The sequence below is a fragment of the Emydura macquarii genome, unplaced genomic scaffold, assembly GCF_026122565.2.
Source record: "Emydura macquarii macquarii isolate MOO-44397 ecotype Brisbane River unplaced genomic scaffold, CSIRO-AGI_Emac_v2 contig_3451, whole genome shotgun sequence".
Taxonomy (NCBI): domain Eukaryota; kingdom Metazoa; phylum Chordata; order Testudines; family Chelidae; genus Emydura; species Emydura macquarii.
The window spans coordinates 220,957-246,171 of record NW_027133588.1 but is presented as its reverse complement, the minus strand read 5'-3'; the positions used below and the strand labels follow the sequence as shown (position 1 = coordinate 246,171).

Here is a 25,215-nt window from a genome sequence, read left to right as displayed (position 1 = left end):
GGCACCCAACTGCTATTTTAATCAATGGGAATTAGGTACCTAAATACCTTCTGAGTATCTGGGCCCATTTCCCCAACAGCTACATCTGTTAATATACAAATTGGGGCTTTGTTAAGAGCCAGTGTCTGATCTTCCCCTCCACTGTCGTCAATCTGGATTAAGTCCAAGTTTAAATACAGCCCTATTTGTCCAAACGACTAGGCCAGATTCTGATCTCAGTTACACCGATGTAAATCCACAGCAACTCTTGTTGATTTCAGTGCAGTCACTTCTGATTGACACCAGTGCAAATGACAGCAGTCTCTGTCCCTAGACGGGGAGGCTGGATGGAGCTTCGCTGCAGCCAATGAAGGAGTGCTCATTTACCCCAATAATGAATGTGGCCCTTTGACAGCACCCGCTCGCAGCGCCCCCTTTGTGTCGGTGCAGGATGCTGCTGCTATGTTCTGCTCTAGCTCCCCCTGCGAGCCACCTGCCTCTGGCCCCAAGTCTTCTGAGGCTCAGCCCTCCAGCTGCATCCCCTAAGTTCAGACCCCTTCCAGGGTATCGTAAAGAATAATTCTTCTGGGCTACTGATGTCTTTGCTTACCAACCCAATCTCCGGGCTCCCTCCTCCAGGAATCTCTTCTGCTCCCTCTGAGTTTTCCTCTGTGGGAAAGTCTTGCTTTCTCTGTAGCCTCTCCCTAGATCTTGCCCTCTTTTTTCCAGGGCCCACCACAGGGCCCAGTCCTTGTGGCCTTCCTTAGTCTGCCTACGCCAGGCCTTTCCAAGGGAGGGCAGAAACTCACCTTTTTAGGGTCTGCCCTCCATCCCTGTGCTCCCTCAGTCTACTTCAAAGGCCAGGATGTAATTAGTTAATAGCCACCCCCAGGTGCGGAGCATGAACAACTGGGGCTGTATCCCTCACCTTGCGTCAGTATCTGGTGTCACTATTGGGAATGGCCAGTCGCTTAGTAGATCTTCCTTCCTTCCTGTCTCAATACACATCAGTTGACCCCACCAGAAGGTGAGCAATTGCGGTGAAGCGTGAGTGCTGGACTACACTGTCCTGAGCTCTCGGGTGCCCTGACCTGTGACGTAAATCTTTGGGACCATGGGGTGTTATTTCCTCTGCGGGAGAGACATGGAAGTGACTTGTTCCATTATGAGCCGGCACATCATTTCCCACAGAGGAGCCGGGTCATGGCTCAGGATCTCATTGTTTATTGAAACACCGGCTTATTTCCCAGTTATTTGGCGAAATTCCCAGGTAAGGTCTCAGACTTTGGAGCTAGATCCAGCCTCCATGAGCACAGGTCTTCCACACCTCCCATTTCATGCAGCTCCAATTATAAAGAAGACACACACTGCATGGGTGGTCAACCATATGTATATCCCAGATACACACACACATCATTAGAAACATGGGTGATCAGCCATTTATATATCCCGGATACATACACACACACACGCATGTCATTAGAAACACTGATGATAAACCACTTATATATCCCAGGTATCCCAGATATACACCATGCACACGCGCACACAGTCAGAAACACTGGAAAAAGCAAACAGAGCAAACACTAGTTAGACGGTGAGGCCCAGATCCTCAATGATATTTCACATTGATGGAAGACAGGAGCATAAATAGTTACCTTTGAGAATCTGGGCCTAAGCACTTTGGGGCCATCTGTTCATTATATGTGTGTACGGCACCTAGCATGGTGGGTCCTGATCCCTCCTTGGGGCCCTATGCACTAGCACAATCAAAAAATAAATAGCTATAATACTTGAGCATCCCATAGGGCTGTCTGAGACTCCGGCTTGAAGTCCACCATAATCTGTCCGCTCCAGTTCCTTCTAATTGCTCTAGCCTCCTAGGAGTGCACGTCTTTCTGCCAGCACTAGAGCAAATAATATCACTCCTCAGCTGTCATACTGGTTCAGTTCTCTTCCAGTCTCCATTTCCACTTTCTAGGAGGCTATTTATTTCATATCCCTGCCCCTCCATTGCAATCGCAAATCCCGTGTGGAAGGAAAACCGTCTGTTAACTCTGGAAGCCTTTCTGCCGGGAGAGGTCCTGTCTGCTTTGCTAACATGTGCTGTTCCTTCCCAAAGGCATCATGCGGGCAAGGAGAACTATCAAGATGCCAAAACCCGAGGACTTCCTGGCATGCGTCCCTGTCTCTCATCATGGGATTTTACTGTACAAGCCCATGGGTCTCTAGGACTTCATGGTTGTCACTTATGCTCACGTCACGGCCTCTTTGAACTTCTGTCAGCATGGATAGAATTCAGATCTCCTGCCTCCCAAGCACAGGTTCCTAATACCTGTTTATCTAACAGAGAATCTCCATTAGCAGTTAGCGGTACTGAGTTTTGACACACAGTTGAGCAGCACTGACTCTATCCAGTAGAAACCAGTGAAACAAACACTTGTGTGTGCACACACAAGTGCACGCATTCTGCTTTATTATAGTCCAACTAGCATATGAGGACCAACAGCCACCGGTGCCTGCCACCTGCCAACAGAGGGCATTGATCTCGTGGGACATGCCTGCCTCCTTCTTGTAGATGTCCTCTACTCAGTGCATCAGAAGAAGGTGACATTTACCCTCCCTCCAAGTACCATGGGGAAAAATTCCTCCCTGGCAATTCCTCTCAAGCAGCCATGGCCCAAAGGTGGGGCACAATTTGAGACCCAGCCTCACTTGGCAGGCTGGTGGGAGGGACAGGCCGGCTGGGCGATGCTGTCCTCTTGTGTTTTGTGGGAACTCATGAACAAGACTGCATTGCATGGTTCTGCCGTGTTGGTTCTGTCAGTGATGGTGAAGATTTGTCCATGTGTCAGTCACACACAATTAGTTAGTTTTCCTTGAAGCTGCATCCCTCGCCTCAGGTTAGCAGGAAAAGAAAGACAGCTATGAAGACTTCATCACCTCAGACGCAGACTCTGGAGTAGTCAGATGTAACAAGTGGTCTGTTAGATCTCTGCTTTTTGCAGTTAATTAATTCAGCAATTAAAGGATTAATTATCTCTGTTTCTTGCACAAGGGTCAATTAAAACATCAGGTGCCTTGCCTGCTCTGGTTCTGTTGGATAGACTTGCTGGGGACAAATGATGAGTCCCTGTAATAACTCATGTTCTATCCAGAACCAGCTTTTTTTTTATTAGCCTGGAAAAAGGCCAGATTAAGGCTGGTAATGAGAAGAATGCTGGTTTTCTAATGGTGAGGCTGTCGTTTGGTTTTTGATGATTGCAGGTTTCTTGGACTTGTCCTTCTGTGATTAAATAAAAATACATTTTTATTAAGGAAAATCCAGGTGTTGTGATTCTTTAATGCACATCAGGGAGGTTCTGATCTGGGTCTGAATTTGCATCTGAATGTTGCCATGCAGATGAAACCACATAGAATGCACAGCTGTGGGGTCTGATACTTGCCTGAAATTGACTTGCAAAAGTGCAGGGATCTTTAAGGAAAGGGCTGACAGTTGATCCATGAATGACAACTTGAATATCTCTGGAATGTTCCTCATTTCTCGTTTATTTCAGCCCTTGCTCAATAAAGCAGGAAACAAGGTATCTGGCTTATCCAGTTTTGGTTTGGGCATGTGATGAGAAATGAAAATGCTTCAGAAAGATCGCATTGCTCTGCTTCCTGTATTTAATTAATTGCTTTTGTGTTTTCATGACAGCAGAGCTCCAACATTCAGATCAGGTTCCAGATTCCGTTCAAGGTTCTCTGGTCTGACCGAGCTGTGCCTAGCACAGATCTGGAGTGAGTCTGGGTAAAGGTAATTGAAACCAACTTTACATCCCCTGGTCCTGGCTAACTCTAGCTGGTCTGGTCCATGGTGTCAAAGAATGCCCAGTATTATAGCCGGCTGCCTATGGCCATTCTGGGATTGCTGGCACTCAGAGTATCATAATTCACGACCCCCTTTTCCAACTCACTTCAAATGTTATAGAAACATTCTAGCTTGTCCCCAGATCTAACCTGCCACTTCTGAGGCTAACAACACTTTAAGGGAAACTTTAGAGGCGGAAGCAAAATTTGGCTTAGACTGGAAACTGGCTTTACAGGTTTGTAAAGTGCTGTGGGGTTTCTGGTTGAAAGGAACCGAGTACACATGTTAGCCCTACAAACAGTCATAATGCAGGACTGTGTGCTGGGAAATTCTGCATAGCTCCTGCCGTGACACTAGGAGGTGCTTTAGCACAACAGCTCTGTCGCCAGATTTAAAGTGTGTCACAAGGACTGTTGGTGGTAGCTAAACTTTAACTGCCGTTCCTATAAATGGATCTTAATGAGCTCTTTGGGGCACAGCACAGTCCATCTGTCCTGTCACAGAACTGTTACCCGAGCACTGGAAGAACAGGGCTGAGAAGGACATGTTGTGTTTTAAAGTGCCTCCTCAGTAGAGGAAAGTTATCAGCATTAAACCCAAAACAGAATTAAACTCCCAGCTCCGTAGCTGGCAGCTCACTAACAGTGACACCCCGAAAGCTTGAACTTCTTGTGACCATCAGCACTCAAAAGTGACACAACAGCGTCCCGGCTGGCATCTGTATTGGTTCTTTCCTTGTGAGCTGCTGGAGGAGTGAAACAACCAACCATCCCATTGATTGTTAGCCTTTTTTCCCTCCCTGTTTCAGCTGCTACTCACCTCCCTCTCATTTCAGGCCTGATCCAAAACTCACTGAAGTCATTGGACGATTCTCGTTCACATCCAGGGGTTTTGGATCAGCCCCTCATCTCCAGTGCTGTCACTGGCCCTGATTCAACAAAGCACTTAAGCACATGCTTAACTCTGAGCATGCGTTTAAAGTCCCACTGAAGCACATGCTTATGTGCTTTGCTGAATCAGGGCCTCGCTACTCCGCCCTGGACACTGTAGAAGATCTGAGCATGGAATGAACTGCCTGTTTGCTGTCTCTGAGCCTCTGCCCCCATCCCTTTAATAACTCTCACATGTGTGTTGAGCTTCAAGACAGAACACTGAGCTATTCCCATCTGTGGTCACAAATGATCAATTAAAGACCTGATCATCCAAAGCTCCTGTTGACCTAATGAGGATTTTGCCTGAGTGAGGAGTATAAGATAAATACCCCAACTCTCTGCTTAGAATATATGCATGCAGTGCAGGAACAGAATCACTCACCAGGGCTCCCCACCCCTACAGCCAGAGCTTGATTACTCACAGGAGTGAGGAACAGAAAACAAAGGTAAGGCACCTCTACTCCATACACAGATCCAGAATACTGATCAGGGATTTATTACCCGGAACAGGCATCATCTTCTCTCAGCAAGAATAGTGCAAGTCAGATTTTCACACTTTCTATCTGGTCACCCTAGGGGAAAACCTTCTTTATTAGATAGGAAAGATAACTATCAATAAACGTAGGTTCTAATTTGTGTTTTATGATTTTGTTTTGTATTGCAACCATTGATTTCCATCATGCTCTCTTGTTTCTAGTAGAATCTCTATTTCGTACTTAAATCAACCAACTTTCATTTATTACAAGCGCTGTGTGTTATACAGGAGCAGTGATTTAAGGTAAAACTGGTACACTGGGACACACTGCTCCTTTGGGGGAATAGTCCATGAATAGTCCATGTTAGGGGCTGGATATCACAGGGGAATGACTCAGAGGACCTCGGGGACTGAAGTGCATCTCTTGTTACCTGTAAGGCAAAGACAGGACTGATGGAGAGTGCCCAGCTACCACTCAAGACTCTCTCTTGCTAGATGACTCACAGTCTTGGATACCCCAAGAACCAACACACAGGGAAATGTATGAAAATAACCACCTAGGAATAAGAGGAACCTTCTAGAGGAAGCATTTTCACAGTGACTGGCTCAAGGGCTGGGCTGAAATTTATGAAACTGTTGTGTCTCTGGTATGTCCTTGCTAAGACTCCAAAATAAACCCAGAGATTAAAATGGATTTAGTGAAGAGTGTTGTGTTTTTTCCTGTTATATCTTTAACTTCCAAGTGTAACTGACTAAATTAAGCCCTGAAACAAAACCCCTTGATCCAAACACTCACAAACTTTGGGAGAGTTTGGAGCTAACCTCTGTGGTCCAGAGCCATGTTCTTAATGTGAGGATAAAAACACTTGGCTATCAAATGCATGGATGCAGCTGATGCAAAGGATAGATTGGGTTTATTTTTATTACAAGCAAAAAGATAATCCGAGCTCATCCTTGACTGAAAATTGTCATGGCTGGAGTTGGTAAATGTCTCAAGAATGCTGAGGATTGGTGCAAAGTTAACCAGTTAGATAACATATGCAAGTAAACACCTGGTAACTGGCTGCTCAGAGGACTGCTGTGGTGTCTTCTGGACTGCTAATTTAATCTTCCTTCTAGAATATTAGTTTAAATGAAATACCATTTTTCTCAGAAAATTCTTTGCTCCGTTAATTGGATTTGCTGTTATTTACCTATTGGACCAATGAGTCACAGTGCTGGCCAATATCTTCATATTTTTATTAATAGAATTTATACATGCTAATCAGGTTTGGATAGTTCTGACTTTTGCAATGTTGGAAAAATAATATATTAATTGTACAAATGCACTGCACAAAACCAGAACTAAGATACTTCAGGACATAAGCTATAAAAGACATAATAATGCATACAGCTTTCAGGGGTACAATGCATCTTTTGTTTGTACAACCCAAATTTTAGGTGCAAAAAAAGATTTTAGTCTCATATTATCATCAACAGTTGCCGGGGCTGGGAAGGAGTGACATTTATATGCACTACGCTGCTGATTTATAATTGAGGGACCTGAGTTTTATGTACTTTCACATTGCTTTGGTAGTGTAAAGGGGCCTTGAAGTGGGCACGAATTACATTTATACTCTCTTTGTAAGGTAAGTTTCTATCCAGCATGGTTGCAGAAGAAAGCTTGTAAAGGTGGCCCTCAAAAGCTAAAAAGCCAAGAAAAACCCCCCCACACGTATTAAAAGTTCATGATTTTTAAGTTAGTCTCATGGGGGGGGGAGGGTGCAGGGGAGCTGCACTCATGATTCTTGTATGCTTGGGGTTGGCAATGCTTCGGAAGCAGGCAGGAGGCTGCAATGTCGCTCTGACCCTGAGGAACTGCCCCATCCCTCGCCACTGCCTTGCAGAGCTCCACATTCCCCAAGAACAGCGATATGGGGGAGGGGGGGTGGGCCATTGGACCTGTTGTGGGGGCAGTAGCTGCCCCCAGTTTCATCTACATCGGGCAGATGTTTGGGATTCCAGCAGTGATGACACCGTGCTCCCCCAGCCTTCCTTCACAACGCATTTGGATTGTGAGTTAGGGCTAATCTTCACTTGGAAATTGACTGAAATAGCTATTCTGGAATTTATTATTCCACAATAATTCCGGAGCAGAAATTCTGAACTAACTCCTCATGTGGACCCTCTTATTCCAGAATAGCTGATCTGGGAAATTTCCAAGGGCAGGGGAACTCTTCTCCCCACTGATCTGCTAGCAGCATCTGAAAATTTTCTACTATGAGCAAGCTCGCACTGATTGGTGGAGGAGCTTAGCTAACACCCACTCACAAGGTTTACATATGTAAGTGCTATGCCGTACTGTTCTCCAGAAGTACGCTGCCGAGCTCTGCACTGAGCCATGAAAATGGGTCTGAATTCCCACCCTGCCTATCTCTTCGCCCTATGGACCAGCCAACTGTTTCTCCTGACAGCTGGGTACTGGAGGGTGAATCCTAGAATTATTACTGCACCACAAGGTAAGTCCCAGACAGCAACTGCTTGCCAGATCCTTGCACTCCCTGAGAGGCAGATGGCAAGCTTGAAACAATATGTACAATTTACAAGAGATGTGGACAACAGCCCTGTTTGTATAACTGTCTATATCTTCTCTCTGTGGAAAGCTGGTTCAGTGGGTTTCAATTTTGCATCTTCACAGAAGATTGATGCTGCAGAACCTGAAAAGATATTAGCTGGCAACTTTCTGGTGTGTGTTAAGATCTTTCTCCCCCTGGATCCATTTCTTAATCTTTACAGAGGATCCTCCTCTTTCCTGAGGAGACCCTTTACATTTTTTTTTATTTCATCCCCTTTACAAACTGCACAAATATAATTCAAGCTGCTGATATGCCCAGTTCCTGGAGAGAGCCTGTAACAGCTCTTCCTGGAATTACAAACCTACTGAGAAGCTGAAATGCAAAACGATTGTCTTGCAAAACAGTTATTTTCCTATTCATTAGTTACTTAACCTGCTGTCTCTGATGCCAGTTTGGCTCTATGCTAAACATTTAGTGCTGCATTCTCCCTGAGCAGAAGCTGAGTGGCGTGGCTAGTAGAAGCGAGACAAGAAAAAACCGTAATACAAAGAGTATGTATTATAGATGAGGAAAGGCGCCGTGTATCTGTGGAGCACAGGTAAACATATGGAACAGAATCGCTTTTGCTGCTGTCTCCCCAAACTCCTTGATTACTGTCATATACGAAGACATTAACAGAAGGCACTGCAGTGTTCTTGATTTATACGCCATTTGTCTCAACAGAGCAGTCAGCTGTTCTGGAAATCTGTCAGTCAGTGACACAACTGTGTCTCTATATAATCTCCTGTAGCCGCTTTGAGGGCATGTTTGCACCCAGCGATGGCCTAGTTTATTATGAACCCTCCATTATTCTTCAGCCACACACCGTTTGTGATTAGTGCTGCTCAGAAGCTGCTGTTCAGAGGTACTGGGGAGGGAGGGGAGGATATTGAGGCCTTAGAATATTCCCAGCCTGGGGGAAGTCACGCACAGGCGATCCAGGGGAAAGGTGCCATAGGTGCCATCTCTTTATTTGTCTGGTAAACAATGCAGAAAAACGATATGAGGAGGAAATGGGGAAAATAGAGTCCCTGGCTGGGAAACTATTGGCCGGTTTGAGGCAGTGAGCTTTGAAGTGTGTGTGTGTGTGTGTGGTTGGGGGGGGTATCCCCCAGTTAGGAAAAAACTCACTAGTCTCTTGGCTAAAAGTGAGACATAAAAACCCCTTTCAGGGGAAGTGTGTCCTAGGGGAAAGAGCAGGCTGAAGCAATCAGGTTTTTGTGGCACCTGTTTCTCTTTGGCTGTGTTCTGCTGCTGGCTACACAGTGATTTGCCCTCTTGGAACTGCCTCAGTGTATTTGTGCCACGAGCTGGGCTTCCTGGCCCTAGACGTAGGGAGACTCTGTTGCCAAGGTGCGCATTCGCTAATTAGTGCAGGGGGAACTCGATGGCAGATAGTCACTTGTGCTTTGGGATGGCGTCTGAGGCAGGGCTGAAAGCAATAGGGCTGTTCTGCTTTGTCTACTGGATCCTGACCAGGATTTCTCCGAACAGCTGGGAATCCAGTGACCAGGTCTAATTTTAAGACCTCACCTGTGAGCCATGTAAGTCTGATGCCCTGTCACCCACAGCTTTCTTAGCCAGGGAGAGCCTGGGTGCGGAATGGATCACAGAGGGTATCGGCTATGGGACATGGTGCCTTTGGGCATGAGTTCAACTCCTGCCCTGGGGGGCAGTGACCTAAAGCTGTCACTCCTCTGGGCTGTTTGGCCTGTGGGACCAGAAGTGGGGAAATGATTTTTGTGTGGATTCTTTCCTTCCTTCCCTCTCCTGCCTGCCTTCCAGCCATTTCCATGATAAGCTGCTTGGCGCAGGACCTGTCCTCTCTTGTGTCTGGGAAGTGCCTGACCTGCTCCAGACCCAAGTCATATCAGCATCCCCAAACCCACAGCCACATCAGGGACTCAACAAAAACCACTCAGGACTTTATGGGTGTGTTTATGCTGTAGGAGCTACACTGATTCCAGGGGAACTGAGCCAGTTATACACCAGAGAAGTGGGTCCTGCCTCCATCCACTCTGAGAGCTGGGCACCCCCAGGTTGGGATTAAGGCACGTTGCCGGGAGGCCAGCACTTCCCCTGCAGCTGCCCTTGCTCATCTGCCCTATAGAGAAAGGACCGGGAAGCGCTCAGGGGGCCAGAGATTCTCCGTGTATATGACCTCATTGTCTGCTCTAACCTCCCCCAGCAGGACCTGGGGCTGACATGGCGAGGGTGCCAGCTCTTGGATGAGAAAAACACACTGGGCCAGCTCCCCAGCTGCTGTAAATGAGTCCCTCTATGGCCCTGATGGCTGTACTATTGCCCGAGCTGGTGACACACCCCCTGGAGGGATCACTGAGGAAGTCCCTTGTACCATGAAGCTCAGTGGCTCTCACCCTTTCCAGGCTACTGTACCCCTTTCGGGAGGCTGATTTGTCTCACGTGCCCCCAAGTTTCACCTCCACTTTAAAAACGGCTTGCTTACAAACTCAGACATACAAATACCCGAGTGTCCCAGCCCGCTATTGCTGGAAAAATGGCTTCCTTTCTCATTTTCACCCTATAATTCTCAAAGAAAATCAACTGGCATATCAATGTTGTGCTCGCATTTCAGTGTGGAGTACACAGAGCGCTACAAACAAGTCGCTGGTCGTACAGAATTTTAGTTCGTATTGACTTCACTGGTTGCAGTATCAAGGGGCAACAAGTCCAGAAGCTTGGACTCATTTCTAATCACAAGACTTTACATCTTCCTCCAAAGCAACTGTCATTAGCCATTATCAGAGCAGAAGCTAGAGCGTGTGATTTCCCCCTTCCCCCCGGTCTATTTTGGTGCATTGCACTTTCTTTAGTGGATGGAAGAAGAACTGAAGCTGTGGGGTTCTCCATCTGAGCAAAACAGCCTCTTAGTGTGAATATTCAGGCACTCCACCCTTTGCCAGCACAGAGGGAAGTGTTTTCCAGCTGGTACACTGCATTCTCTTCCTTTGCTTGCACACGTAGAGCTAAACACTGGCCAGCCAGGCAATGGTTTGGAAAAGGTCCATTTTGGATCCCGGGCTGAGCCCTTGCTTGTCAGATCAGACATGGCTTTAAAACAGGCGAGGGCTGCAGGGTAAGAGATCAATGCAATTTCAGGCTGCATGTGCGGAGGCATCCCATGATGGCGCTCTGTGTGGTAGCCGTGTCCAGGCTGCACCTGGAACATTGCATTCTCATCTGGACGCTGTGTGATCAGCAAGTCAGTGACTAAGTGGAGAGAAATCAAAGGGAAGCGATTTAAAAAAAAAAAAAAAAAAGTCAAGGCGCTGGAGGGCATGACTAGCAAGCAACCCCTGCAGCTGACCCCGGTGGGAAATCAGGCTGGCCCAAGACGATGCATTACAGCAGCTGTAGTTTGGGTGTAATGGAAGGCCAAACCATAGGAGACCGTTCCGCCATGAGGTGGCACTGTGTGTAAAATACCCCTCATTAAAGCTAACCTCAGCCATGCCTGGTGAAGCAGTGAAGGGTGGGATAATGAGCACATCTTGCTCAGAAGGAAGCTCTGGGACCTGTCCATAGCTGGTACAGGAGCATGACAGCTGGCATCACATTGAGACCCAGCTCCCAGCTAGCCAGGACTCCCCCTCCCAGTTAGCATTATAGGAAGAGCAGGGTGGGCCTGACTGCTTACCCCTGTTTATAACCCCATGGGGGTGGAGGGTCGTCTTCTCGTGTCCTTGTCACAAATCAGAGGCTTTTCCAGAACTGTGCACGTGTGATGGTGCTCTGCGTCACTGCAGCGACATCTCCCTTCGTGCAGGTCTTCCCGAGGAGTCGGCAAACGAGCCGGCGTTCCAGGGTTTGCATTTCCCTACGCTCGCATGTGCTCATGTCATTAGCGTAGCCCTGTTTGCTCCTGTGGGTCTGTGATCTGCCAGTTTGCATGCACAGGCCGTTCTGGCATTGCCACACTGACCAGCCCGTACTGGCACCTCCTGGGGCTCCAGATCTCTTTCCAGTGCGTCCAGCCGGGCGTGGCCCATAACCTCCGTCGGAACTGGCTAGCTGTCCTGTCCAGAGGCACAACACTGGTTATAAAACTCTTTCGCTTTTGGCTACTCCTGGGTAACCATATAACGGATCCCTTGGGTCTTCCTCCGCCGTGCTGTTTCCCATTGGCTTGCTGCCTTCCTCCTGCTATCAGGCGGTGCAACGCCAGCCAGTTAGAGCAGGTTATCCTTTCACCTTGGCGTTAGCCATGCTGTTATTCCACAACAGCCGTCGTTCAGAACCCGGGCTAGTTTCTTAGCCTGGACAGATCAGTCCTGCCCTGGGCACGCATGCTCTGCTGTGGAGTAGCACAAGGCAATAGCACGAGTTTGGAGAGTAGCTGGATCGCCTCCCCGCTTTCAGGTGACCAACTTTCAGGAGGATGTTGCGGGTGCTCGCTTTCCCTTTCGTCTTCTCTGTGCGTGCTTTGAAGGAAAGTGGACAGCCCAATGTCCGCCCCAACCAGACAGGGTTCGGGCGATTGGCTAGTGCGATTCCATCCCAGGTGATATCTAGTTTCCATTTGGCTTCCCGATGGTGTAGGTGAAAGGGCGTCGCCGGCGTCTTGGTCGGATTGGTGCGAAGCGGGTTCTTGTTGTAATAAGCTGAGAGATTGCTCCAAGCACGTCAGTCTGTTCTCGACAGTGGCGAAGTCCTTCTCCTGTGACGTGATGCATAGATCATCGGCATATATAAAGTTCATTGGATTGCTCTATATGGGCTGGTCATTGATGTAGAGATATGTTGAAGAGAATTGGTGCTAGCACACTGCCCTGGGGGTGGCCATTGCCTTGTCTCCAGCAGCTCCGTTTCTTGCACAGTTCTATGTAAAAAACATCTCTTCCTTCTCCAGAAGAGATCTGATGAGCCGCACTATGCGATAGTCATGCATCCTAGACTTCAGCAAGCAAGTCTTGGTGGCTGCCTGCATTGTAGCCTGCTGATAGGTCTACAAACATAGCACCTGTTCTCATCCCTCTCGCCCATTCCACCTTCTAGATGCTGAGTGATATTTAGCATGTGGCCAATACAGAACTTTCCCAGTCTAAATCCAGCTTGTGCTGGTGTTGGATGGTGTTTGATATGACATGAGGGGCGAATGAGAATAAAGCTCTCGTAATGTTTATAAAGGGAGCTTAATCCACGGGGGAATCAGTCCATGGTAGTCCTAGCTGAAGATGGAATCTGACAGTTTCCTCTCACTAACCTGCCTGCTCGTCTGCTGCAGATGCCTTCCCTTTCCACCCCCTGTCCTCAGATCCTTGGATTGGACTGGAGGGGTTTCCCTGAGACCCGAAAGCTGTGTAGGAGCGATTTCACCTGGGAGGTGGGGGGGGGGGGTGCTCCCTCACTAGAGGAGAGCAGGTCAGCACTGGTGTGTCAGTAGTAGGTCCAGCAATATCGTTCCTGTTCCAGCATCTGCTTCCAAAGGCTCTGCAAGGAGTTCCCTTCTTGGCCCATGGCTGCCTCTGCTGTATCTGCCCTTCCTTGACCAAAGGGAGGGGGATGAGCCAGATGGGAGGGCTTTGACGTATAGGGGATGAGGGTCTGGTACCAAATACCCTCTCCCCTTCCCTGAGGCTGTGCTAATCCAGCTGTTGGCACGGGGCCCCGTGGGTGTAATGTGTGGTCCAGTGCCACTGCAATCTGATCTCTCCTTACCCAGCAATCCCTCAGCCTGGCCCCCTAGTTAGTGGGCACCATTCTCACTGGGGCTGATTCACAGAAAAGAAAGGGAGACGGCGGCGGAGGAGGAGGCATCAAAGCAAGGAAGCCACATGATGTTTCTGCTGCTGAAGGCAGCTTTGTTTTGCCATGACTGCAGCTCTGTTTCTCCACGGGGCATGGAGGTGGCATGGGCTGTCTCACCCCTGGGATGGAGTTACCAGTGCGGATCTCGATGCGTCAGCATGTCCCAGCAGTGCAGATTTGCACTGTGCTCCTTTTCTCTGCAGGTGACATTGGCGTAATGAGGTCTCTGTTCAAAACATTTTTTTACCAGGCGCAGATTTTCAAAACAAACAAAGCGAGTGTTTTTTTTTCTCTTCCTCCTCCCTTCCTGTTATTGGAATGTGAAGAAAACAAATACCTTTGGAATTAATGATGTGAAGTTCAGCTGCTTTACTTGGCAGGTGGGACTTATAAATCAGCGTCAATTTCAAAATGAATCCCATACATTCAGGGCCCCCACATGGGGTGAGGGGGTACACTTTACTGGGGCCTGGAGGCCCTGAGGGGGTCCGGCTCAGGCTGCAACCCCCATGAGTATGTGTGTGCGAAGGGGCCCATGTTACAAGTTTGTACTGGGCCTGAAAAAATTATACTTGGGCCCTACTTACATTGAACTAGCCCCGGCTCCATTCGCTGCCTAGCCTGCTGGTAGCTTGACCTCTGTGACTGGCCCCTGCTCAGTAGTCTAGCCGAGGCGCTTCATGGCACAGCAGGACTAGAACTTAGATCCTCCCGCTCCAAATGGACTGGATCTTTTGCGCGACAGAAGAATCTCCAATAGCTGTAGGAACCTAGAGATTTCCAGACTGGATCAGACCCATGGTCCATCAAGCCCTGTATCCCACCTCCGACAGGGGCAGCACCGGAGGCTTCAAAGGAAGGTGCAAGAGTCCCACAGTAGCAGATGTGAGATGATCTGCCCCACACTAGGTCTCATCTTGCTCTCTAACGGTTAGGGAATGGCTGAAGTTTAATACTCCTTCCAAAATTGTTGTTATTATTTATGATGGCTCTGGATAGTCTTGATATCCATATAAATAGCTTCAGTCCTTTCGGCATGTTGTTAAATTCCTGGCCACAATGACTTCCAGTGGCAATGAGTTCCACAGTCTAATTATGCATTGTGGAAATAAAAATGATGATAATCCCTAGCTCTTATCTAGCACTTTTCAGCCGTAGCTCTCAAAGCACTTTACAGAGGACATCAGTATCATTATCCCCAGTAAGTATTTCCTTAACCTGAGGGAAGACTGAATGACTCAGTATGAGATTAGGAAGTCTTGAAGGCTTGCCGGCATGTACAATGATGGTTTAATTTCTATGACACACTCATGGCTTAAGTTTCAGCCAATACTATATTCAGCAGTATCTGCACTATGACTTGGCTCAGGTGGGGAAGGAAAGAATGTCAATAGAGCAGTGACTACCTGTGCCTCAGAGGTGACAGTGGGTGATGGAGCAATTTGGATGAATGACTGAATTCTTTGCAGTCTGAACTGCCTGCCCTAGCCCTCGCCCAAGTGAAGGTCTTCCTTCCGGAGCAGGGATGGGGCCCACCAGGCATCCAGGTATTTAGGTGCCTAAAGAAGTGATGGGGAGCCATGGAAGGACCTAGAGCGGTGCGCAGAAAGCCCATGAACAGCGGTTCTCAACCGGTGGTACGCGTACCACCGGTGGTACTTCGAAGAAGGCTGGGTGGTACGCGAGCCGTACCGCGCTGCTGAATCTGCCGCCGGAAGTGCCCACCAAGCCACCGCCGTGAAACCCCGCCGCCGCCGAAAGTCCCCCTGCTTTTTTTCCCGAGTGGTACTCGGGTCAGGTCAAGTGGTACTTGACCTGACTGTACCTGACCCGAGTGGTACTTGGGGAAAAAAAGGTTGAGAACCGCTGCCCATGAAGACACGGGTGGTGCCCCCGCTAGTCAAGTGGAAGGTCCTTCTACATGAAGTATGAACTTCTCCAAACTGCCCCTCATCATCTCAAGGCTTTCTTTGGAGAACTGAAAGTCTCTTCCCCTAACTGAGCTGCTTCCTCCCACCAATTTTCCCCGGTGCTTTTCCCTTCCGAAATGCAAGGGGCTGGATGGGAAGCCCTGGGCAGCAAAGGGCTCGCTGTATCCCCAGATCAGGTGCGAGAGAGAGAGCAGTTTACACTTCTCTCCCTCTGCTCCACCCACAGGCCTATGTGCTGACCAGGAGTGAGGGGAGCACAGGCTCTAGGGTCCCTTCAGCCCCAGAAGGTCAATGAGGGAGACAACCAGTGTGGGAGGGATGGTTCTGAGACAGGGACAGCTGTCCCACCCGGGGCTGGGGCTAAGACTCAGTAGCTCATTTGATCTAGGCAAGGTCAGTTGGCCACATCCTTCAGTCCCTGCAGCCCTGGCTGGGAGTGGAGCTTGTGTCCCATTGCCAGTCCTTCTGAGTCCTTCAGAAAAGACGGACTGAGCTCCTGAAATGTATGTATTCCGCCGTAGTGTAATTCTTCCTGCAGCCTCTACCCTAGCTGATCTGTTTTGTCTGAGGTTCTCCAAGTGCTTTATAGGCATTTAATTGCCCTTCCGAGGACTCTAGGCCTTTCATCTTCCTCTTTATGTGGATGGGGAAACTGAGGCACAGTGAGGCGAAGTGATTTGCCCAAAATGACACTGGGAGTCCGTGTCGGAGCTGGAAATTGACTCAGGGACAAAATTCTCCCTCCTGTGACCACCACTGGACACCCCTGCAGCAGCCAGGGGCAGGCAGTGTGAATTAATGCAGCCTGCTTTAAGCAACCTTTCCACCTCCCCGTTTGCTGGGTATTGCTATCTGTGCCGCACCTCGTACAGGCACATCACAGGAGTCTGGGCTGGGTTTAATACTCATTTGCCTTCTGGTTGTGAAGCCAAATTCTATCCTCCCCACTGTACAGCTACATTAAAAACACACACACAGAGGGATTGAGGCTTAACCTGCTGCCACTGGGTCTCTGGAGCTGAGACTAGGATTTGGGCTGGGGTGATGCTACCGTCTTCAATAGCCCAGAGAACTGAGCCTGTCCCTAGTCCTGCCGACGCCATGGGGATAGAGGTGGGAATAACAACGTGCTGCTCTTGTCTCCTCGCCCTCTAGCTCCAGGAAGGAGGCAGTGACATTTAATGGGACCAGCTGCATCACCTCTGGTGTTTGTTTGTTCCAGGTGGTAAGCGGCAGAGCAGCTGTTGGGCAAAGAGAGGCTCATTTGGAAACTTTCAAGGGATGTTGGAGGTGTGTGAGCGTACGCTTGGGTAGCCCAGATTGTAAAACGCTGCAGGCTAATGAGACACACCTTTACCCCTTTCAGCTCCCTGATGTCCAGCTTGTCTGTTCAGACTGTAAGTTCTTTTGGGCAGAGACTGTCCACGTCTCTGTCTGTACAGACGCCCGTGGGTGTAGGGGAGTGTGTGCCAGTGTGAATTTTCTTCACGGCAGCCTTGCTTCTGCGGGCTCATTCTCACTGCGCCCTGCCTCTTAGTTATCAAACCAAAGGTAACAGGTGGTTGGCTGAGACAGAGGCCCGCGTGTGAGCTCTGTGCAGGATGAAGCAGAGCTGTCGGTGCTCCAGGGCTCAGTGAGGGAGAAGGATCAGCCAGGGCTTGGGGGATAAATCCATCTACAGCGAGAAAACAGTGTGTTTCTATGTGAAAACAAGCTAGGAATGAAATCCACAAAACCTCCCTGGCTGGAACCGTGCCACATTCCCAATAATAACTGAGCTTTTTATCACTAGATCACAGTCCTCATTGTAGAGCTGGGGAAACTGACGCATGGAGCAGCGATATGACTTGCCCAAGATCACCCAGTAGGGTGAGGGGCTAGCCGGGAATAGAACATGAGTCTTTCGAAGCCTAGTGCTGGGTGCTACCCACTATGCCATGCTGCCTTTTCACATCCCAGAGCCTGGCTCTTCCAGCTGGGCATTTTGCACAAACTCTCTGATGCTTGCTGCCAGCTGTTCCTTGCTGTGCTTGCCCCCCTGTGCGTCATTTACTCTGCAATATGCCTGGCCGGGTGCCGTCTTCTCCCCGCAGCCTCTGGCTGAACCACAGCTTCCCTGCCAACATTTCAGAGAGGGTCAGAAAATTGGTGGCCAAGGATTAAAATTAAGTCTCCTCAGCACCAACTCTTCAAATCTGCAGGAGGCCAAGGTCAGATCAGGTCTTCACTTCTGGGCGGGGTGGCTGGAGTGAGACCTTAAAGCTGAGGTCCTGTCTGATCTGTATGGGTTCAGTGCCATGCTCTTCCAAAGTCCACCCCCCCCCACACACAGTCCTTTTTGGAAGAGCAAATGGGGTCAATCAGACTGTAAAACGCTGCACGCTAGTGAGAAACCTCTTTTACCTCCTTGTGCCAGGCTTGTCTGTTTAGATCAATGATTTTCTCACCGTTTTTGGCTCCGCAGCACAGTGGCTGCGTTTCAGGGTAGCTGTGGTGCAGGCTGGCCTTTCCAAAGGATTCTAAGAGAGTTCGGGCCCCAGATCTCACTGAAATCCTGGGGGATCTGGGCACCTTTGAACCTTTCCGCCGTAGTCGATGAAGTGCATTGGGATCCTAGGGGAGGAAAAGCACTTTGTAAATCAGCATGATAGAAATGTCGGACTGGGAGGGACCTCAAGAGATCACCAAGTCCAGCCCCCCAAATAAACCTAGACCATCCTTGGCAGGTGCTTGTTCGACTTGTTGTTAAAAGCCTCCAGTGACGGGGATTCCACAGCTCCCCTGGGAAACCTATTCCAGAGCTTAACCACCCTGAGGCATTAGAAAGTTTTTCCTAATATCTGAACTAAATCTGCCTTGCTGCAAATTTGACCCACTACTTCTTGTCCCACCTTCAGTGGGCGTGGAGAACAATTGGTCCCCATCCTCTTTATAGCAGCCTCTAGCATATTTGAAGACTGTTAGCAGATTCCCCATAGTCTCTTTTCCCCAACATGCCCGGTTTTTAAAAACTTTTCCTCATAAGTCAGTTTTCCTAAATCTTTTATTATTTTTGTTGCTCCCCTCTGGACGCTCTCCAATTTGTCCATATCTTTCCTAAATTCAAATGACTGCTTTGCCCTTGCTATGTCACTGATTTGATGAAGAGGACCTGTGTTAAAATGCCATCACCTGGCTGGAGGAGGAGCTGGGCTGGATCTCCCACCCTCTCTGGGTCTCGCTAACCAGGCCTCCTCCCTGAGGCTTAGAAAGATGTACTCTCATCCCAGCAACACACCCACACCAGGATGCTTCTGAGCATTGCTTCTGGGGGAGCCTTCAGTTACAATATCGGCAACACGTTATTGCCCTGCTCTGTTACAGACACTGATTAGTAAATGCTGCTCATAGAGCAGGGGTTTCACTGCCTCCCTTGGGCAAAGAGCAGCCAGACTTTGCTGTCTTGGCTGACCCTCTCTCATCCCACTCTGTCTAGGAGGATAACAGGGGGCTGACTCAGAGCTTTGTAAAAGTGGTTTTTGGCTGCAGACAGACGTTAACAGAAATAAACGCCCCACAGTCAGTCACCAGCTCCTATTATATTTAGACTCCCAGATGGGATTTCCGGGTAGGGCTTGGTGATAGCTAAGGGGCAGCGGCAAACCATCTGAGCAGCACAAAGCAGGAGGGATAATGCCACGGCTGGGAACAGGAAACCACTTGAGCTGCAGCTCTGGGGTAGGGCGAGTGCTGGTCTCTATAGAAGAGCAGGAAGAGTGTCTGTGTGTGTTGTCCCCTCCCTCCTACCTTCTTGACCCTGGCCTTTTTTCTTATTGAATGAGCAACTCCTGGACTTGTGCTGAGTCTTAGAGGTACAGAAGGCCTGCACTGCGCAGGGTTGCCAAGTGTCTGTAAATTTACGGACAGTCAATAAAAAAATGTACAATTTTAACACTGGCCATAAACCCGTAAATAAATGAAAATGTCCATGAAATTGGGTAGAAATAGAACATTGTATTTTGACGTTGATTGTCGTCGTTCAGAATCGCTTTTTGTATCATAAAACTGCACTGACCGTGACTTTATCAATTTCCTGTTTTCTATTGTTGTATATATCCAAACAACACGATTGATCAATTAACTGCAGCTAAAACAATTGTGTCATTCTGAATTCCTGTGTACAGAATATAGCAGGTGAGTACACACGTTTATGACATTATTGGATTGTTTTGGTATTGTTAGTGATGTCAGTAAAAAGTTTATGGTGTCGGTAAAAAAAAATCAACTTCAGATCTTTGTGTGAGTAAGAACTAAAATGCAAGGTTGGCAACCCTGCCCTACTAACCCCCTCCAGCAATAAACCGAGACATACAAGTCAGCCCACAAAAGTGGTAGCCACGTCCCAGCAATTGATACATGTTCATTTGGAGTTTGGGTCTTTACAGATGTATATTTTCCACATGCCGTGCGGAAATGACGTGGTGCTCAGAGCACGCTAGCTGGGCTCTGTTCTCAGCTCTGCCACTGCATTACTGATGGGCCGTGGACACATCACTTCACCCCACTGTGCCTCAGTTTCCCCATCTGTAAAAGAAGGGTTACAAATTCTTCTTCATTGCTGGAAAGCGCTTTGAGATCTTTGGATGGCAGGTATCCTCTGAGCGTTTATGCTGTGTTAATGTAAGCTCTGGGAGTTAGGCGTTCCTGGCCCAGTGATATTTGCTGGGAGGTTCCCTGCTTCTTTGCAGATCCCAGCCTGAATTTGCTACTATTCAATTCAAGAGAAATAAGAACAGCAGCGAGGTGCTAAGGAGAGGTAGGATTGTCTAGTGGTTGGAGCACTTGCCTGGTCATGCCTGGATTCAATTCCCTGCTCTGCCACAGCCACCCTGTGTGACCTTCAGCGAGTCGCTGAGCCGCTCTGGTTTCCCCATCTTTACAGTGGGGATAATAGGCTGGCACCCCAGAGTCTCGTCACAATAAATACATTAAAGATTCTGAAGTACTCAGGCAACAAGGGAAGTCAAGAGTGAAAACAACGATGAACTGAATTTCCAAATTAGATGGCTGGAGGGGAAGCCTCCCACCCCGTCAGTGACAAGATAGTGGTGTCCCACGCGTCATGCGTCTGGATAAGAATCCTGTGGAAAGTACTGTCCAGTGGCTTTAAAGCCTGCATATACCAGAGGAGATGGACGAATCTATGGTGGGCTTCTGAGGTCTGACAACTCATCTAGAGTTGGGGAATGCTTTAAAATAAAAAGCCTAGGAATTTATTTTAAAATAATAATTAAAAAAAAAATCCCAAGGAAATGAGCCAGATCGTGACCCAGCAGAGATTTATGAATTCTGCGGGCGTCCTTGTAAATTTCCAGTGAGCAGGGAGTGTATCTATCAGTTGTAACAATTTCTCAGATTGCCTTTTTAGGTGGAAATATGGAAACACTGGCAGAACGAAAAGAACATTGCTCAGCATGTCATCAACAGGCACCAGCTGCACCTCTGTGTTTCCTTATTTGAGGTTTCAAAACTCCAGGATGTCTAAAATGGGCTTGCAATTTGAAGCTTCCTCTGAAAATTCAAGGGACAGGTCAGCATATGGGCTGTGCTGGCAAAGGATTGGGTTGTTGCTGGCCAGAAACCCACAGCTGTTTACCCTGCCCATAACTTGCCTGCACTGAGCTCTTCCAGTCGAACTGGGTTGAATCCAGGAGGCACGGCCCTCTCCACAGCTCTACTCCATTTATATGTCAGAAATTGTCTTACTAAAATGCTGACTCAAAGCATGGAATGCAGGACGTACCTGGTACCTCAGACATCATTCCCTGGCCAACAATGTGCCGGCGCTTAGCCATGTGTGAGCTGGCACCAGAGAAGGGATGTAAAAAGCTCTGCCCTGATCCTTCTCGGTCTTGTTGCATTGGGATGACCCTGTCTGCACAGCCTCATCAGCTGGCCATGTAGCAGTCATATCTGATCTCTTGCCATGAGTGCCTCTACTTAGTCATGAAGTGCTTCCTTCCTTCCCGCCTGTGTCTCTTTCATTGAGGGCAGGAAAGAATAAAACCAGGAGCCACAGGCAGCAGTAAATGTGCAGAGCCGAAAGGGAGCGAGGCTCCCGTCTCAGTCCTCGCTGCAGATCTGAAGTCCGTGCAGCCACTTCATGACACAAGGTGGGCCGCCCCATGTTAGAGCTGCCATTCGACTGAGAGGTTACGGTGAGGGTCCCCCTCCCTCCTCTGGCAGTGGCTGTCTAGATGGAAGTTAAAGGTCCTGGTGCCTTTTCTGTAAAAGCAGGGGCTGTGTTACTTAAACTAGCCTCCCTAAATCACCATTCTCGCTCTTCCATTGAAACTGATTTGCTAGCATGCAGGGCTGTACATGAATTCTAGTATCCAGTCTCTAGTGTGACAGGGCCCTGGTCTTGTCTGAGGGCCTTTGGGAACTACTGGAGCAGAAATATGAACAAATAAACCTGAGCAGAGCACATGTGCATCTGTTTTTCAAAGGGGCTGAGCACTCACAGCTCCCACTCAGGTTTGCTCAGCAGCTTTGAAAATCAGGCCGGTAACATTTGATGCCTTTGCAATGCACCCCCTGCACCCTTTGGAGTTGAGTCACTGTGCATCCCTTGAGCATGGAAGATCAAGTATCATTACCCGGGCTATCAATGCTCATGCTTCTAAGCTGTTTCCCAGCTGAAGTCAGGAAGGAATGTGCCCTCCTCATATAGAGTGGCACTATTAGAGGTGTCATTAGGGGACTGGGTCATTGTCACACCTTCTGAAATATCCATCATTAGCCCCATCCAACAGGGTACCAGAGTAGAAAGCCCATTGGCTTGTCCTGATGAGTCATTTCCTGGGTTCTAATTGGTGCTGCTCTATATATGACTTAAGTCTAAACTCAATTCTCTCCAGCTTCAATCAGAACAACTCTATAGAGCTGGTAGCAAACAGTCCAATGAAACTCTTTTTTTGGTCATAATTTGCTGATTTGGCCAAATTGACCCGTTCCACAGCGATGGTCTGATTTCGACGCAGTTCTGCTGGAGCCCCAGCTGCCAGGCAGGTTTCCGTCCGAGCCCAAGCTCCCATGCCTTGCAGGGCCCGTTGTTCAGAAGCAGCCCAGCCGACAGATTGCCTTGGACTCAGGGACTTCTAGGTTCCACAGCTCCATTCCCTTTTGCAGAAGATTTCAAAAGTTTTGGTTTTTACACAGAGTCGGAATAAACCAGATTTCAAAATACTGAAATCCCCCACCAAACTGAATGGCCTGTCTCTTCTCAGCTCTACCGTTGCACAGGAGGGACATGAGATTTGTCATGACTGATCAGACGGACGGTCCATCTAGCCAACTATCTTGTTCCAGAGGATGGTATATCAATGCCTGTTGGGAGAATTTTGCAACAACATGCCTTTGATGGAAGAGTCCTCCGAGCTCCAGGCAATCACTGCTTAGCTAGTGTCCTGAAGCAGAAGCATAAAACTGATCTCCCTTTACACATAAATGATTAGGGATATGGAAGAGATCTATAAAATCTTGACTGGTGTGGAAAAAGTAAATAAGGAAGTGTTATTTACTCGGTCACATAGTTTCATTGGGTGACCCCTAGTTCTTATTTTAACAGGGAGCAGGTTTGAAACAAACAAAAGGAAGTACTTCTTCACACAACACACAATCACGCTCTGTGGAACTCCTTGCCAGAGGATATTGTAAAGGCCCAAAGATCCTTGAGTTTAGAAATCTCAAATAAGGAAATGCAGAGGCGCAGCTGGTGCCTGTCAATGACACGCTGAACATCAAAGCAGGTTCTTTCCGATCTGCCGATGTTTGTTTGCCTATTTCCCCCTAAAAAGTCAATCTGAGAGGTGGTTACAATTCACAGATGCACCACCAGCTCACTGGAAATTTACAAGGGTTCCTGCAGTGGCTGGGACTCCCACAGAATTCATAAATCCCTGCTCAGTCGTGATCTGTCTCATTTCCTTAAGGGCTTTTTGAAATTATTATTTTAAAAATAATTCAGAGTTTTTTATTTTTTAAAAATAACAGGGTTCAGAAAAGAACTAGAGAAATTCATGGAGCATAGCCCCGTCCATGGCTATTAGCCAGCAGGGGCAGGGACGCAACCCCATGCTCCGAGTGTGCCTGGCTTCTGTTTGCCTGAAGCAGGGAGTGGATGACAGGGGATGGATCACTTGATGAGTGCTTGTTCCATTCGTTCCCTCTGTAGCGTCTGGCATTGACCACTGTGGGAAGACAGGATACTGGGCTCGATGGACCATTGGTCTGACCCAACAGGGCCATTCGTATGTTATCTTGGCTTGTCTGTCTGCGTGTGATTTATTTATTTTTCTCTTTTCCTCACTGTTCTCCTCCGTGCCTAGTCCTTTTCTGAGCCCTGCCAAACTAGTTGCCTCCCGTATGTCCTGGGGTAACAAAAGTGCAGCGCATGAAGCGAAGTGTTCAGAACCAATGTGCTTTGTAGCAGCACCGCCTCGCTGATGTCGGGCTCGGTGTGTGAGAGCTCATCTGATCATGAGCAGCACATGCAAGAAATCAGCCCATCTTCGTGGCTAGGGCGAGGGGCCATTGGGACAGGCAGATAAAGGACAGTTGGGGAAAGTCAGGATTTATGTCCTTATAAGACAACCCCATCCCCAAATGTCAATACTTGACTCTCTTCCTCTCCCTGGGTATCCTCTTTGTCTTCTTAGAGGAAAAACTTTGGAAAGCAGGTCTTGTGTCTCCTTCTAGGGCCCTGATCCATGCAGGCCCGGCCCTGCGTCCGTGCAGAACTTCTTAATTTCAGTGGGGTTTCCCACAAGCCCAGATGTCTGCTCTCAATGACAGGATCGTGGCCTGTGATTTGTACAGCACCTAGCACCTCCGGGCACTCCTGAACAATAAGAATTGGGATTTTTGCACGTTTTCCAGCCCCCTGTGGAAGTGTCAGAGAGCAGGTATTTCTCCTCCCCAGCTGAGCTCTTTCTCCTTTCTTCCCCGTCTCAAGCAGAACAGGATCTTGCTATGTGAAATGTTTCTTTGCCTTTAGAGTCTCTTATCTTCTCTACACATCTTGGTCAGAACTGTGTTTTTCTGTTACCGGTTTATCGTTCAGCAGGGAGCGTAGCCCTGAAAAGACATGAGCACAGTCACAGCTCATGCCCTTAGCCGTAGTAATGACCCGAGTGCAGGGCAAAGAGATCCTCATAAACAATGGCCTACACGCACCAGCCTCGCCACCCGGGCAGCAGTGGGTGACAGGGGAGACCACAATCCCTCCCCGTTAGATGCAAAGTGAGAGCAAAGGAAAGGGGACCTTTTAGTTCAGTGCTCACAGCCTCTTCGCACAGGGTGTTGAGAAAACCCCATCTCTCTTGTAACCTGGACAGAGACTTGAGAGTGTGAGCAGAGACAACAGACTGCCTGGGTGACCCTCGGGCAAATTGCTTCTCTCCTCTGTTCCTCAGTTTCCCCGTATGTAAAATGGGAGTAATTATTATGTCCTTTAGCAGAGAACTAGAGGATACTCCTACCCAGAGGTTCCTTCCTTGCTTAGGTTCCCCTGCTGCAATGTATCCTGGTTCTCTTGGGGGACCGGAGGACCAAAAATTCTACGAATTCATCTCGGCTCCACTGCATTAACAGCACTTTATCATAAAGCTGAAGGCAAGTGAATCCCGCACTCCAGGGCAAA

The 25,215-nt window shown here is 48.4% G+C and overlaps 1 protein-coding gene across 1 annotated transcript in view; it reads left to right on the top strand.

Moving 5' to 3' along the window:
* The first annotated feature begins 7,625 nt into the window (after nucleotides 1-7,625).
* The window catches only part of SEMA7A (semaphorin 7A (JohnMiltonHagen blood group)), a 45,310-nt gene continuing 27,720 nt past the window's right edge, over nucleotides 7,626-25,215 (top strand). The window contains exon 1 of the mRNA XM_067534715.1: nucleotides 7,626-7,737. Within this exon, the coding sequence (XP_067390816.1) occupies nucleotides 7,626-7,737 (112 nt within the window). The remainder of the gene's footprint in view (nucleotides 7,738-25,215) is intronic.